This window comes from Asparagus officinalis, chromosome 3 (assembly GCF_001876935.1).
Source record: "Asparagus officinalis chromosome 3, Aspof.V1, whole genome shotgun sequence".
Classification (NCBI taxonomy): domain Eukaryota; kingdom Viridiplantae; phylum Streptophyta; class Magnoliopsida; order Asparagales; family Asparagaceae; genus Asparagus; species Asparagus officinalis.
The window spans coordinates 32,586,367-32,603,568 of NC_033796.1; the positions used below are offsets into that span (position 1 = coordinate 32,586,367).

Below are 17,202 nucleotides of genomic sequence, written 5' to 3' on the forward strand. Positions count from 1 at the left end.
CTCATCCTCTTGGTTAAGACCTAAGAGAACTAGTACCCTGTAAGAGTAATCTTTCCTTGCACGATCATTCTTACCTTACTTCTACTACATTCATCATAACTTTAAGATCGATCTTAAACTGAACTAGGATAAGACATAAAGTCAAAAGGAAAACTGAATTCAGACTTTTAGGACACTTTCTTTCTAACAAGTGCCGTTACGCTCAGAACAAGGCTAAGAAAAATGGATCCCGACAAGACTGTCCTTGATCTCCCTGACCCTGAGATAAGGTCCCTGGCATACAGTGAAAGAGAAAGGTCAAAAGCAGATATTTCACTAGGGGTAGTTGGTTCCTCGGGTTAGAGATATGTCTTTTCTACGGGTCTTTGGATAGGGCCTTTCATAAAGCGGTGTATAAGGCGGCGGCTAAGGTATATATATGGGATAAGGCAGATATAGGGCTTGCTTTCTATAACTTTAGTTTAGTGTATACCCTAATCGGCGTATACTATCGGGGAGATATCAGTAGGGGAAGGAGTCTCTCACGCTATCAGGATTCAAGCTATTTTACCCAGAAGAAGGCTTTTTTGCCAAAGCAGGTTAATTTATTCAATTATAGTCCCAGTTCAATGATAAGCCTTTTCCAATATCCAATAGCAGAAAAAAGGGAATCCCCAGCTTTTTTTTTAAGAAAGCAGCTATCTTTTAATCCCGAGAAAAAGACCATCGAGTTTGAGTTCTATCTCGTCCTAAGGCCAGTTATATTCCCAGCTATCTAGTTTAAGTGCCGGTTTCCTTACATTCAGTAGGAGTTTTCTTCAAGCCAGTAGAAAAAATCTCAGTTTTGATAGACGCAGGAGAAGAGACAGCAGAACCTTCAAGCAAGTCAAATTCTGTGATAAAGGCAGTTCTCTTCGATGAATTTCTAGGCGAGACGAAGACGGTCCCTTCCAGCGAGTTTCTAGTCCCATACCTGTACTCGCATATAGCCCTGGCTAATATCTAATAATAAAGAATGAATAATAATAAAAGACTTTTTTATAGGATAAGGGTAGGTATTCCGCATATCTGATTTCAAGCCGAGTTTTTTCCAGCCAATTTCTTTACAGGCAGTTGCATTTCTAAAGTAAAGGTTTCAGTCGTCCTATCCTAATTCCCAATCATGCATTTTGAGTGATAAGGGTATCTAGCTCTAGTCCTTCCGCCAGAGAGCGAGAAAGAGGGAGAGTTGCCAGCGGTGAGCTTCGATATCGGACCAGGGAAGGGATCTCTTTCTATTTTTTCTTTCGATCCAAGTTTACGATAAGCAAGCCAAAATTAGTAGGATCTGATGACATATCTGATGGCATATCTGTGGATCTAAAAGTAAGAAAGATAGTTCTGGTGAAGGCTTATCCCTTTAACATAAAAAATTAATATACTTATAGTTTCACTATATCGTACTATTAATTTTCTTACAACCAGTGGGATAGATGCAGTTCTTCACTCAATACCTGCGCATAGAGCCAGACTAGATAATCATAAAGAGCTTCTTGCTGTCCTTCGACCTGAGAGTACCCTCGTTCCTCGTTATGCCTTCTGCTCTGCTTGCGATACAGTTGTTTTGATGAGAATAGATGCTTATGGGTATGTGTGTAAGATTTGGCCCATGTTTTCCCGCGGGTTATAAGTTTCCGATGCCTGCTCCACGACTATTATCTGGCTACTAGATATAAGTGCTAGCATTTCCTATCTACCAACCAGTGCTAGTTCCAGCGGCGAGTGAGGAAATCAATGCAGTTCCATGTCGGTCCAGGTGAAGTGCTTCCCCCGAGAAATCTAGACTTTTGGCTTTCTCCTTTTATACACCGCTCCTGCCTTCCCTTCTAGTCTTGGGTACGAGTTTCAATTTGGAGAACTTGAACTAGCTAGGGCGCCCTCGTTTGGGGCATAACTTTCAGAGGAAAGCGCAACGAAGACCATCTTTAAGAAAGAAAGCTCCCCGTTGCTGAAAGAGACCGAAGAAGGTTCAACTAGCGCTTAGAGTTCGGTGCGAGGATCAACTCCGTACCCTTCCTTCAGATAGTTACAGCTTTGCACGAGCTGAGACAGTGTAGATAGATCCGGATAAGGCATCCAATGCATTTAGTGCCATCTTTTGTTACCTTACTACTGTTCCCCGACCTCTAAAGGAAAAGAAGCATACTTGAAGGGCCCATAGAGAATAGCCCCTACGGACACCATCTATCAATCGTTCCATCTCTGCTTTCCCCAAAAGGAAGAATCTGGCTTATCCTATTCTCTTTATGCCAACTGTATTGAAATCAATCATCACATTATGGTTAGACCAAACCATTCGAAAGACGAACATTAAGATCACATTTCATATAGAGAGAGAGAGAGAGAGAGAGAGAGAGAGAGAGAGAGAGAGATGGGTATGATTGGTACCAAGCACAAATTTTATGCTTGATAGTGAGATGTCTCATTCCCATCCACTCATTCAATTGGGGGATCACATTCAACTCATGTGAATGTGATCCCCCATTTAAATGAGTGGAGGATAATATGTCACCTCACTGCCAAGCATAAATTTTGTGCTTGGTACCAAGCATACCCATATTCCTCATATATCCAATTAGCTTGCAGGTAGAAGGACTGTTTTTTAGGATTTTGGCTAGAAGAGCTATAGACTGAAATTGGCAATCGACTCTCTTTTTCATATTCTAAAGACAGTGGATTGAACAGGCTTCCTTTCTCATAGGCTTGCAACTAAGACCAAACCATTCGAAAGACGAACATTAAGATCACATTTCAGGGACTACAACATTTTGAGATTGGCAGGATGTGTGTGAAAATTGACCTGAGGAAAGCGTTCGACAGTGTTGACTAGGGATTCCTGAAAGCACCGGAATTTTTCTAACGCTTAACAGGATTCGCGCCATAATAAAAGACTCAAATGGCTGTACAGAGCCTGAGCCTATTCTCATCAGACAGAAGACCGACCTCTGGGTGAGAAATTAAGGGAATCCATGAGAGAAGGTTCAAGAACCTATAGACTCTAAAGAAACACGACTTCGGTTCCGACCGAATATAGCCCTTTAAGCGAGAGGGCCAAGGTTCTTTGTTGGCGTGTTGCGTAACAAGGGCAAGATGAAAGGCGGGGGGCGGGATCAAGCTTTCAAGGAATGGACGGGCGTAGGCTTTCTAGTGAACGCAGGCCCCTGACTGAATCAATGACCGCATGAGCCGAGAGAAAGATTCCGACTTATTTATAAGTTGCGAAGAAAGATCGAAGACGCAGATTTTCTGACGCAGTGCGGGCACTGGATGGAAAAGACAGATAAGGGAAGAAGCAAGCGGGAAAGGCATACCTCAAGGAGCACCAATCTCCCACGGCGAACATCTATCTGCACGAAGCCGACCTATGGATAGAAAGAAAGATACAGGAAAGGAAAATGAAATAGGGTTAGTTTGAGATACGCGGACGGGGAGTACGCAGCCGAACAACTGCAGGGGCTTCCAGCAGTGATAGCTAAACTAACCAGATGGGCCGCCTAAAACCTGGAGCAACCATTTCAATCGGAAATCAACGTCGGATCCCGGCTATCTGAAAAAGGCATCCTGAAACGGAGGATCACGAAATGCAAGAAGGGGCGAAGTAATAATTGTAGGTTTTATTGGTTATATATATAAGGAAAAGTAGATTAAATTTTATGCAAAAATTGTTAGAGGGTTCTATTAGTAAAAGGACTTATATGAATACCCAAAACCCTACCCAAACTATTTCTTTTTTTCTCGTCAGCCTGTTTCTCCTTCTTCCCGTCTATTAGTAATAGGACTTATAAGAAAAAGCCAGGTATTTTCCTCTTTCTTCATCTCCTCAACCAAGCAAAGAACCCAGCGCTTCATAATCCTCCGCCACCTCAAACACATTTTCCCGATCAGCTACCTGCAACCTCATTCTAATAAAAGACAGCCAACTTTAATCTCTCGCCTAAATTCCATCTTTTACCCAAACTTTATCTCCAGCAAAGACTCAGACATCAAAAAAAAGGAGAGAAAAAAAGTTAATCAGATCTGTATTGTAGGAGGGTAGGTCATGATTGTTACACAAGTATAAGAGGTATTACTTCTATCTTTAGTAATTGCTTTATGTGGTAAATTTTTGTATTAGGTTATTTAGATCTTATTATAGATGATGTTGACAATGACACACTAGGTAGTTGACTTTTCAATTTTGGCCTTGGACAAAATCCATACCATAGTGGAGCACCTGATCATATCCTCTTTAATCGGTTTTATAAAATAATCATTAATCACGCATTTAAATTCCTTGGCTAAAGGCATTTTAATGCATAATTGTTTAGATATAAGAGTAAAGAAGATAAAGTTTATAGTTATATTTTGGTAGGCAATAAGTCTAGGGCATATAATAGTATTGATCATTGTTTATATTCATTCTTTAGGAGTTTCGTGTGGCTCTGAGGAGGCATCGTGAGTGGTATATTGATTGTCTTTCGGATTTGTGGTAAGTGGTGAATTTATACATTGTGCACTACATATTTTCCATATAAAATTATATTAATTATATGTGACGCCCCAGGGTTCACACAAGGCTGCAGTGCCAGGTGAAACCCGGATTGTCAAACCTGCCAAGCACCAAACACCATGCTACGACATGTTTCACCATCACAATCACTATCTCTTTAGTGGAAACAATAAATAGGTGAAGGTACGGATAGGCAAAAATAGAAATAGAAATAGAACAACACCGAATGTACACAGAAGAAGCATATGAAAAATCAATAATGAACCCAACTGGGATGAAATAGACATATCTCTGAGTCTGAACTGAATCTCAAATACAACGAGTCACATAAACAAAGTCTCATAATAGCTCTCAACTCTATGAAACAAAATACCAATCTAGATTCTGAAAATAATCAACTACATGTGGAGTTCTACAATAACTACAAAAATATGATAAGTAACTACATGGACAACTAAGAAGTCCTATCAACCTGTGACTCTCCGTGCGCCAGACTCGCTGCCTGAAAGGGGGGAAAACAACGAGCGTTAAAGCGCTAGCGAGATCATCACTACCTCTCCCCAGGGGAAGGGGTAGGAGTATATAAGAAAATAGAGTCAGTACATACATATATCAAATCATTCATATAACTCTCTATGAATAAAAAACAAATAATCAATGATAAATACTCCAATCTCCAACATAAAGAATAATCATCTCATCTCGAATTACGTCCGAGTGACCTGCTCTAATATAAGAGGATACCAACTAAGCTAAAACAAATATATCTGCCGTCTATAACGAGTGTATCAAATTCTCAAAGGAAATACCCTACTCGCGGGCAATCTATTTGGGAAGTAAAACTTACAACTAATCGATTATCTATGTGTGCATCATCTTATACTATAGCGATACTTTTGTAATGCTCGTTACTCAATCGCTCTGCGTAGCGATACTTTTGTAATGCTCGTTACTCAATCGCTCTGCGGCAATAGGGTTTATTATTTTCCTATTCTGGATACATATAATAACGATACTGTTGTAATACTCTTACTCAATCGTTCTGTGACAATAGGGTTTATTATTTTCCTATTCTGGATACATGTAATAACGATACTATTGTAATACTCTTACTCAATCGTTCTGCGGCAAATAGGTTTTATCTTTCTATTTTCGGATACGTGTAATAACGATACTATTGTAATACTCTTACTCAATCGTTCTGTGGTAATAGGGTTTATGAGGGTTTGGTGGCTGTTAGGGTTCTTAGATATCATAAAAGAAAGGAATTTTTGTAAAAAATACAGGTATTTATAAAGGCAAACCCGAAACAAACCTGTTAGACCCGAACCAGGAAACCTAGTCTGACTAGGAAAAATAACCTTCTGTATTTTAGCTGTAACTTTCTCATCCGACCTCGGAATGAGGTGATCTAATACTTGTTGGAAAGCTGTTGAAGAGACCTACAACTTTGGTCTTTTACACTTTTTTCAAATTCTAACTGCATCGGTCTGCAAAACATAAAAACTCATAACTAGTCATTATTCCCAGATTTTCACTCTTTTGGCCTTTGTGCATGTTTTGTGCATTTGCACTCATATTTTCATAAATATACATTGAATTGATCTCAAATCAATTCTTATCATATCCAAACATCAAAATATATTATTTTTCACCATATAACATATTTATCATTATTTATCATAAAATATTTAAATTTACGGGGTTTTACATTCTTCCCCCCTTAAAAGAATTTCGTCCCCGAAATTCCACAATCGCATCTCAAAGCTCAAAAACTGGGAAAACACAATAAGAAGGTGTAATTCATATTAAGAATTCCTTCTACACCCATCTTATAGTATTAGCACAATGATATTTAAAGTTAACAACCTAGAATGCAAACATTCTCCTATAAATCCCTAATTAAACGAAATTGGTACGTCGAGCGAAATAATCCAAACAAGGAAACCCTCATGTATATACCATATGTTTCAAATGATTAAGGATCAGGTGACAATATCTCCATTCTAGTGTTAAAGATAAATATAAATGTGGCTAAACAACATAGACAAATACTACTATCAAAGCATATAAGCATAACAATTTATAAACATCATACATGTCCAAATTGGTGTGGGTAGTCGCGACGAACATCCTCCTCGTGCTCCCAAAAAAATCTCTTCGGCTCCTTGCCGGTTCCACTGAACTTTCATTAATGGAATGACTTTATTCCTAAGCTTTTTATTCTCTCTAGCAAGTATACATACCGAAATCTCTACGGTAGTCAAGTCATCCTGAATCTCAATCTCTGGTGAATCAATCACTCTCTGTTGCTCATCATCCCGCAGATGCTTCTTAAGCATCAAAACATGAAAGACATCGTGTATACTTGACATCGATGCTGGAATATCTAACCTGTAAGAAATAGCTCTAATACGCTCGATGATCCTGAAAGGACTAACAAATCTTGGGGCAAGCTTCCCCCGTCTACCGAATCGTTAAATGCCCTTCATCGGTGATACTTTCAACATAACTGAGTCTTCGACCTGGAACTCTAAAGGTCGTCTCCTCTGATTTGCATAGCTCTTTTGCCGACTCTGTGCCGTAAGAATGCACTCTCGAATCAATGCCACCTTCTCTATGGTCTGTCTAACTAACTCTGGACCAATCAATAAACTATCCTCTGGCTCTGCCCAACATATAGGTGATCTGTAAGGTCTCCCGTACAAAGCTTCATACGGTGCCATCCTGATGGTAGCTTGATAACTATTATTATATGCAAATTCAATCAGTGGGATGTGATCCTCCCAGCTACCCTGAAAATCCATAATGCATGCTCTTAGCATGTCCTCTAAGATCTGATTCACCCTCTCGGTCTGACCATCTGTCTGGGGGTGAAAAACGCTGCTAAATGACAACTGACTGCCAAAAGCATCCTGGAAACTCCTCCAAAAATAAGATGTGAAGCCTGAGCCCCGATCTGATACAATCGTCTCCGAAGCTCCATGCAATCTAACAATCTCCCGAACGAAGATCCTCGCATACATATCTGCCGTATAAGTCATCCTCACTGGTAAGAAATATGTAGACTTAGTCAATATGTCCACTATAACCCAAATAGAATCATTTCCTTTCTTTGACTTAGGCAACCCCACTATGAAATCCATGGAAATATTTGCCCACTTCCACTCAGGAATGGGTAAAAGCTGTAAGGTTCCTGCATGTCTCTGATGTTCTGCCTTAATTTGTTGGCAGGTATAACACTTAGTCACATAATCTACAATCCCTCTGCGCATACCACTCCACCAAAAATGCCTCTTCAGATCCTTGTACATTTTCCTTGTGCATGGATGTACTGTATATCTGTTACGATGCGCCTAAACTGTCGCGAAATAAGCCATACCCTCCAGGTCTGCATCAAAACACCTCGTAGTCCTGCTAATGATGTGTCCACGTAAATGACAAATTTCGTATCACTGTTTAGAACAGTCAAAATTGTTATTGTAGTCTATCTAGCCTTAATAGTCTTAAAGGCTTCCTGGCACCCCGTGCCCAAAGCAAACTATACACCCTTCTTTGTAAGGTGTGTAAGTGGTATCACAATCTTCAAAAAGTCCTGAATGAACTTCTCTCATACCATACTAAAACTACGAATCCCTGTAATGGTTCTTAGTGGCTCCCAATCTAGTACAGCCTCAACAATGGCTGGATCCACTGTTATGCCCCACCTGCTGATGACATGGCCTAAAAATTTAATCTCTTATAGCTAAAACTCGTATTTGCTGAACTCAGCGTATCACTGATGCCTCTAATCTCGATTGTCCGCTATCCCCGCAATGCTAATAGAGGATGCCGCTCGCGCTATGACTCTAATCTCGAAAAGATAATGATGTCATCAATAAAATGACTACGAACTGGTCCTAACATGGACGAAAAACCCGGTTCATCAAATCCATGAATACCGCGGGTGCATTGGTCAGCCCAAATAGCATAACAAGAACTCAAAAGACCCATATCGAGTTAGAAAATGCGGTTTTAGAAATATCCATTTACCACACTCGCAACTGGAAATAACTAGAACGAAGATCAATCTTCGAGAAATGTTGCGCTCCCTGCAGCTAGTCAAACAAGTCATAAATCCTCGATAGTGGATTCGTGATTCGGAAAATGACCTTGTTCAACTCACGATAATCGATACACAATTGCATGCTATAGTCCTTCTTCCCCACGAAGAAGACCTATGCTCCCATGAAAATGACTCCGACAAATAAAGCCCTGAGTTAACAACTCATCTACCTGAGTCTGTAGCTCCCTCCTCTCAGCGGGTGCCATAAGATATGATAGGGTGCTCGGAAAATCGGTACAGTGCCTGCTGTAACTCGATGCAGGGAAACAATCTCTCTCACTGGAGAAAACATATGTATGTCCTGAAAGACATCCTGATATACTGAGATAACTCCGGTCTCGCTCAAAACTGCACCCCGATCCCGTATCATCACCTCTTCGACGTATGTCAGAAATGACTCCGCATTCTGGTTACCCTATGGGATTGCTACTATCTATACAATCCTAACGAATACTCACAAGAGTACTGTTTTAGCAAAACAGTCGGTACTGATATTGTAGGATGATAACCATTCCATACTAAGAATGACGTCGAAATTCATATTGATGACACATCTCCTACATATACTCTCTAATAGGGACACCTCCCCTAAAGGAGTACAAACTGATAATGGAACGCCTAAACGCTGCGTTTCAAGCTGATGTCTAATCATGACATCATGATAGATAAATAAAAAAAATGTGAAGCTTCTGAATCAACAAGATTCAAGCTGGATAAGAATTTACTATGAAAACTCTGCTCGCACTATGATCACGTGGCGCGACTATATAAACTCTGTTGGTGGCCGACGCCTACTACGCTGCTGGCGGTGAAACACATGGGTCCATCTGACACTGATGAATACTCTAAATAGCGCAATTCTGGCCTATAGGCCCCTGCATCCTCAGAATAACCGGTAGCACATCTGTCCTCCAATGCTAGCCGTAACTGTTGCCCTAAGATTATTGGCCCTGATCTCTATCATGCTAGTCTCCTGCTGGTGTACTGCGATAATTCTTCGCTCTATGTCCGATCTTATTATAATTGTATCATGTGTCCCGAATCATGCGCTGCTGCGGTATTATCAAATCATGTTTGCTATCTTCTTGTAATGTCTTTATTGCTGTTGGTAAAAATCCTTACCCCGCTGTTGGGGTCCTCTAGATCCCATAATAGGCCTCTTGTCCTTGACATTGCCATCATGCTAGTCTAGATTTTGTAATTAACTATAGGCATATCTTACTATTTTAAGCAAACTAGCTCTAACTGCTTGTCGAAGAAGTAAACAAAATTTTCCCAAATAAGTGATATTCACTGTCCCGATGAAAATCTGAAATCGTAGCTATTCTTTGCTGCTATTCTCCGGTGATATCCTCTGTGCTGAATATATTTAACCTTTGGTTTGATACTGAGTCTATGTTAAGGAATTTTCACATATTTTTTTATTTATAAGCTGCATATGAATCCAATGTGTCCTACACTATGGTGTTCTCAGTGTCCTACATCTTTCTTATTCTTACAGAGCCAAGCCTCCTGCTCTGTATCTCTATCAACAAATGGTTGTGATAATATAATCATTAGTATTACCTCTTCAATAGGTACAATTGGTACAACGGGTGGTGGAACTCCAGAAAATGTAATGTGGCTCGCTACTCCCTCCTCGAGTGTTGCTAGTCTCTGTTTCTGCAAACGGTGCCATATCCTCGTTCCAATATTTATAATATCGAGAGGAGAGCTTATGATCACAGTAAGTGAGACCGCAAACATATATACATATATATAACGTATCACAATACGTATTCATAACATATAGTATTCACACAAATACTTTAAATCAATATAAAAGAATTGTCATAAATTTTTTTTTGAAATTTTGAGATATACGTACATATCGTCCTCACTCATTCTAGGAATTCCTAACGGACTCTATACGTGAATCCTAGGAAACTCTATCCTAGCTCCAATTTGACACAGGAATGATCCTAATGATACTGGAACTAGAGCTCTGATACCAACTGTGACACCCCAGGGTTCATACAAGGCTGTAGTCCCAGGTGAAACCCGGATTGTCAAACCTGCCAAGCACCAAACACCATGCTACGACATGTTTCACCATCACAATTACTATCTCTCTAGTGGAAACAATAAATAGGTGAAGGTACGGACAGACAAAAATAGAAATAAAAATAGAACAACACCGAATGTACACAAAAGAAGCATATGAAAAATCAATAATGAGCCTAACTGGGATGAAATAGACATATCTCTGAGTCTGAACTGAATCTCAAATACAACGAGTCACATAAACAAAGTCTCATAATAGCTCTCAACTCTATGAAACAAAATACCAATCTAGATTCTGAATAAACAAAGTCTCATAATAGCTCTCAACTCTATGAAACAAAATACCAATCTAGATTCTGAAAATAATCAAATACATGTGGAGTTCTACAATAACTACAAAAATATGATAAGTAACTAAATGGACATGGAAGTCCCATCAACCTGCGACTCTCCGTGCGCCAGACTCGCTGCCTGAAAGGGGGGAAAACAACGAGCGTCAAAGCGCTAGCGAGATCATCACTACCTCTCCCCAGGGGAAGGGGTAGGAGTATATAAGAAAATAGAGTCAGTACATACATATATCAAATCATTCATATAACTCTCTATGAATGAAAAACAAATAATCAATGATAAATACTCCAATCTCCAACATAAAGAATAATCATCTCATCTCGAATTACGTCCGAGTGACCTGGTCTAATATAAGAGGATACCAACTAAGCTAAAACAAATATATCTGTCGTCCATTACGGGTGTATCAAATTCTCAAAGGAAATACCCTACTCGCGGGCAATCTATTTGGGAAGTAAAACTTACAACTGATCAATTATCTATGTGTGCATCATCTTATACTATAGCGATACTTTTGTAATGCTCGTTACTCAATCGCTCTGCGGCAATGGGGTTTATTATTTTCCTATTCCGGATACATATAATAACGATACTGTTGTAATACTCTTACTCAATCGTTCTGCGGCAATAAGGTTTATTAATTTCCTATTCTGGATACATGTAATAACGATAGTATTGTAATACTCTTACTCAATCGTTCTACGGCAAATAGGTTTTATCTTCCTATTTCCGGATACGTGTAATAACGATACTATTATAATACTCTTACTCAATCGTTCTGTGGTAATAGGGTTTATGGGGGTTTGGTGGCTGTTAGAGTTCTTAGATATCATAAAAGAAAGTAATTTTTGTGAAAAATACAGGTATTTATAGAGGCAAACCCGAAACAAACCTGTTAGACCCGAACCAGGAAACCTAGTCTGACTAGGAAAAACAACCTTCTGTATTTTGGCTGTAACTTTCTCATCCGACCTCGAAATGAGGTGATCTAAGACTTGTTGGAAAGTTGTTAAAGAGACCTACAACTTTGGTCTTTTACACTTTTTCCAAATTCTAACTGCATCGGTGTGCAAAACATAAAAACTCATAACTGGTCATTATTCCCAGATTTTTACTCGTTTGGCCTTTGTGCATGTTTTGTGCATTTGCACTCATATTTTCACAAATATACATTGAATTGATCTCAAATCAATTCTTATCATATCCAAACATCAAAATATATTATTTTTCACCATATAACATATTTATCATAAAATATTCAAATTTACGGGGTTTCAAAATATATTATTTTTCACCATATAACATATTTATCATAAAATATTCAAATTTACGGGGTTTTACATTATATGCGAATTTATTTTTGATGAATTATATCCTTTTGTGTGATTTACTCACATGTTAAATGTTGATTCGGAGGTGACGCACATGGATATTTGGTATAAGTCTTTCTTAATAATCATGTCTTTTCATATAGTAGTAAGTTGAGATGTAAATGTGGTTGGTTTCGCTACTAGTTGGTCTTTGGCAATTCTTTATAAAGTATTTGGTTTTATGAACTTTATTCATTTTCTTAAAAATATATGCATCTCGGGTTAATATACGGGTATATGTCGGATATAGGCAAAACATGGCTCAACGTACCTCTATGAGGTTTTATTTTAGCGCTAAGAGCCCAAATTTGGGTCTCACCATCCCGGAACCACATGCTTAATAATTGTGGGGTTTACTGAGGCAACCAGAGTATAAAGTGTTAACCACATTGAGACATAGCCTGCTTATTTCCATTTTATAGTTTTTAAGTTTTCTTAAATATTTACATCAAGTATAAGAGTTCATTGATGATTCTCTATCATTCTTATATTTTGCTTATCATTTGTCAAAATATTCAAAATTTTGCAAATTCAGTGTTCAATGTACAAATTTATCTACTTATTGAGTTGTGAACTCATTGTGTTATTTTTATTCTTTTCTTTAGACTCGGGATTAGGTGGAATTGCTCGATGATTTTTCAAATTCTTAGACCGGAGCAATGAATAAAATTTGAGATTGTTATTGTCTTCTAGGTGAAGGTTAAATAAAGTCTTTGATGTTTAGTTGATAAATTAAGAGTTTTGTAATAATGAGATTCTTTTCTTTAGGTCGAGTTTTATTTCAAGTTGAGGAATATTTATTTATATCAAGTTAATTGGATTAATGTTGACTTTTGAGATTAAAGAGAATATTTATTGTTGGTTTTAGTTTAATGAAGAGATTATTTTGATGGTCTTTTAATGAATGTATATTTTTGGAGGACTTTTCACAGGTTTAGTCCGACTTTTCACAGGTTTAGTCTAACTCCAATATTCCTTTTAGGTTCAAAAATTAGGGTCGTGATAGATTGGTATAAAAGCCTAGGCTGTAGGTCCTATTTAGAGTTAGAGGAAATAATAATAATGATGAAATATGATAATTTATTTTGAAGTGTGATCGAGGATAATATGAACATTATCAGATCAAATTTCTGGTATAGGGGTATATAAGCTTAGAGCCATGGATCACATAATTTCTTTAGTTTTGTTTTCTTAAAGGTAAAATGCTTAGTCTGGGTAGTTTAAAGCATGTCTAGTGTATGTGTTTCATGAAAATATTATTTAATTACTTAGGCTTGTGATAAAGAAGATGTTATGAATTAATTTAATGATAATTAATACGATGAATATTTTGCACTAAACATGTTTGTTTTTGGTAATGTTAGATTGAAATGACTCGTGGGAAGAGAGGCTCTAGTGTTGCAGCGAGGCGCTCTTCTCCTAGACTTGATGCTAATGCAGAGGTTACACTATCTTCGACTATACCCCAATCGAGTAGGTGTCCTCGGACTAGGGTTGGTGGAAATGTTGGTGCAGGTCGGCAAAACATCGAGTCCCCTAATGTTACAAATGAGGTTCCTGATGGGAATGCTAGGGGAAGATCAGGACCCAAAACTCGTGGGGGAATGACTACTTATACTCCTATGAGTACGAGAGGGATTACCAAAATTCAATGGGGTGCTGAAGGACTCACTAGTTTTATTGAGATGCAGAGTGGATTCATGGAGAGGCAGATGGAGATCCTTGAAAAATAGTCGAAGGTAACTGAGAAGCTGAGCAAAGCACTAAATACACAAAAGAAGACTAAACCTATTGGCAATGACTTTGAAAAGTTTAAAAAGTTATCTCCAACCTCTTTTCAGGGAGGTTCTGATCCAACTGCGGCACAAGAATGGCTGAAGAAAATGGAGAAGTACTTCAGAGCCTTAGGGTGTTCAGAGGAGCAAAAAGTTATTTATGCTACATTTATGCTGGAGGGAGATGTAAAGATCTGGTGGGAAACTAAGGAGGTCAGTTTATCACTTGAGGGAAGGATATTCCTTGGAGCAGATTTATTAAATTATTCAGGGAGAATTTTTTTTTCCGTTGTATGTCTGGTCTTGCAAGAAGAGGAAACTTATGGATTTGTAGCAGGGTGACATGACAGTGGAAGAATATGAAGCTAAGTTTAATGAATCATCTCGATATGCACCTGAGCTAGTTGTAGAAGAATTTGATAAAATAGAGATGTTTGAGAATAGGTTGAGGCCAGAAATCCATAAGAATGTTACAGTTATTATGTCAAAGACATTTGAGGAGGCAGTGGAGTGAGCAAAAATGGCTGAAAAAGAAAGTGAGGGAGAAAAGATTGCAAATGAACCAAACAAAAACTGGGACCAAAAGAAGCAAATCAGGGACGAGAGTAATCAGAAAGATAAGTCAACTTTTAGGCCTTTTAAGAAGCTAGCATTTCGGGGGTCAGGAGTTCCAGTACAGAGATTGGGGCAATTTGTACAGAGGACAGGTCCTGATATTCAAAGACATGATGGACAGTGTTAAAAATGTGGCAAAAATCACAAAGACCGTTGTTTGGTGGAAAAATTAAAAGAAGAAAACGGAGAATTGAATTTCTATTATTCTCGCTAATAGACTTAGAAAAAGAATGAGTTATAATTCTCTCAATGCAAATTCTTTCTAACAACTTAGAAAAAGAAATTACAAATCTTCTTGATAAGATTCCCGACTTACAAAAGAGAGAAAGATCGACATAGATCATTCCCTTTGTTTAAAACTAAGTTCTTCTTAGTGTCGATGGGCTTTCAATCTTGTATCCCGTTGACGATCCGAACGTTTCACTTCACTGGAACACAGTTTCTTCCTCTTGATTGATGTTGAGGAGGACTTGCATGACAAGTTTGAACAGAACTCTTGATGAGTTTAGGAACTCAATGCGAGTTTTAAACTCTATAGAAGAATTAATTTGAACCGAAAATCGGTTATAAGACAGGTACCAAAGCTCCTTGTTGCTGATGAATATTCTCGGTTGAAAAATGATAAATGCCCAACTTCTTCTCCAAAATTCCGATCCTCCCTCTTTTTTTCAATCTAGCCATGAAACCCACTATTTATAGGGGTTTAAGGGTTATAATCGCCCCCTTAAATCTCTCCTTAATGAGGGTTTATGGTGTGTAACCGCCCCCATTAAGTGGACAGACGGTTTTGAAATCGTTCAGGTTCTGTTTGAACCAGTCAAACATGAAATTCACATTCTGGAATGAACTCTGCGTCTTGATCCTGGAATACAGAGTTGAGCTCTACGTATTTTACTGAAAATGCAACAATGATCTCTGCATTTAGATCTGGAACGCAGTGATGAACCCTGCATTTTGGGCTAAAAACATAGCAATGGGCTCTGCATTTAGATATGAAACGTAGCGATGAACCCTGCATTTTGGATTGAAAACGTAGCAATGAGCTCTACGTTTGGATCTGGAACGCAGCGATGAACCCTTGTTTTGGGTTAAAAACGCAGTAATGAGCTCTGCGTTTGGATGTAGAACACAACGATGAACCCTACATTTTGCGCTGAAAATGTAGCAATGAGCTCTATGTTTGGATCTGAAGAGATTGTTGACTTGTAATCTCTTTTGTCAGAGCATTACGAAGATCATCATTTTGTAATCTTCGTCTTGGCTCCTTGAAATTATGAGAGTCGTCAGATTGTAACTCCCGATGTTGATTGTGAAGGTTATTGAATTAGAGCTTTCATCGGTTGTCATGAAGATCGTCAGATTATAACCTTCATCGATCTACGTGAAAGTTTTTAAATTATAGCCTTCTGGAATCCGTCAAATTATAACTTTTATCATCGATGTTTGATGGGATCAGTTATCTGTAGTAATTTTTAGATAGCCTACAGGACCCTCTTAAATATTTCAAAAGTTCACGGTTGATTGAGACGAATTTTTAGAATACTTTGGATCTCAACCCTAATCTTGGAGCTGTTAATTCCTTGTCATAAAGGAATTGTTCTCTGGACCCGCTTCAAAGGCATCTTGGTTGAAGGGATTTGCCACACAGGACTCGTGTGAGGATGAACTCCAAAGAGAAACTGTAGCGACAGTACAAGCTACTTGTGAGCAGAAGCTTTCAAACGTTACGTCACGGCTCACATCCATTCAGCTGATGGGCCCACAAACATTCTTAGGATTTTTAGCAAACACTCAGCCATCACCGGATTTGATAAGCCTTTACTGGCTACCGTTTGAGTCGGGCTAGCATGTTAATTATCTAAATCCGTTCCACAGTAACGTTGTGCTAAAAGAATGAATTCTCTTAGACTTAGTGCTATGATACCGAATACATAGACTTTGTCAATTTCATGTGAATGGACTACCCGACAACGCGTGTTAGGAGTAGGATTATCTGTAATTAGGGATCGAGATAAAGTCCCTCATATATGAAAGACATGGATTTTTGGTACTATAATATTGAATACGTAGACTTCGCCATTATTGCGGGAATAGGCCACCCGGAAGCATGTGTTAGATGCAGACTCATCTCTAATTAGGGATCAAGATAAAGTCCCCCATGTATGTAAGGCATGAATTTTGGTGTTATTAATAACAACCTGTTACAATATTGAATACGTAGGCTTTGTCGCTGTTTCTTTCTGTGTTATGTTTTTACTTGAAACACTGAAAGAAAATTAAAAGTGCCAAAGGTGTAGTATTAACTTGGTATGAATTTTCACTTAGAGTGAAATTCAAAATTTTTCTTCATTATCACTAGGATAATTTTAGAAAATCTTTAATCCGCTGTGAATTTTATAATAACAACTTGTTATTCTTGTTAAAAAAGGATTAACA

At 38.4% G+C, this 17,202-nt stretch overlaps 1 protein-coding gene across 1 annotated transcript; it reads left to right on the top strand.

The window, feature by feature from the left end:
• On the top strand, window positions 223-14,665 carry LOC109834906. Its single transcript, XM_020402922.1, has 4 exons — window positions 223-321; window positions 13,741-13,929; window positions 14,218-14,364; window positions 14,489-14,665. The coding sequence occupies exons 1-4, from the start codon at window positions 223-225 to the stop codon at window positions 14,663-14,665; spliced, it is 612 nt and encodes a 203-aa protein (XP_020258511.1).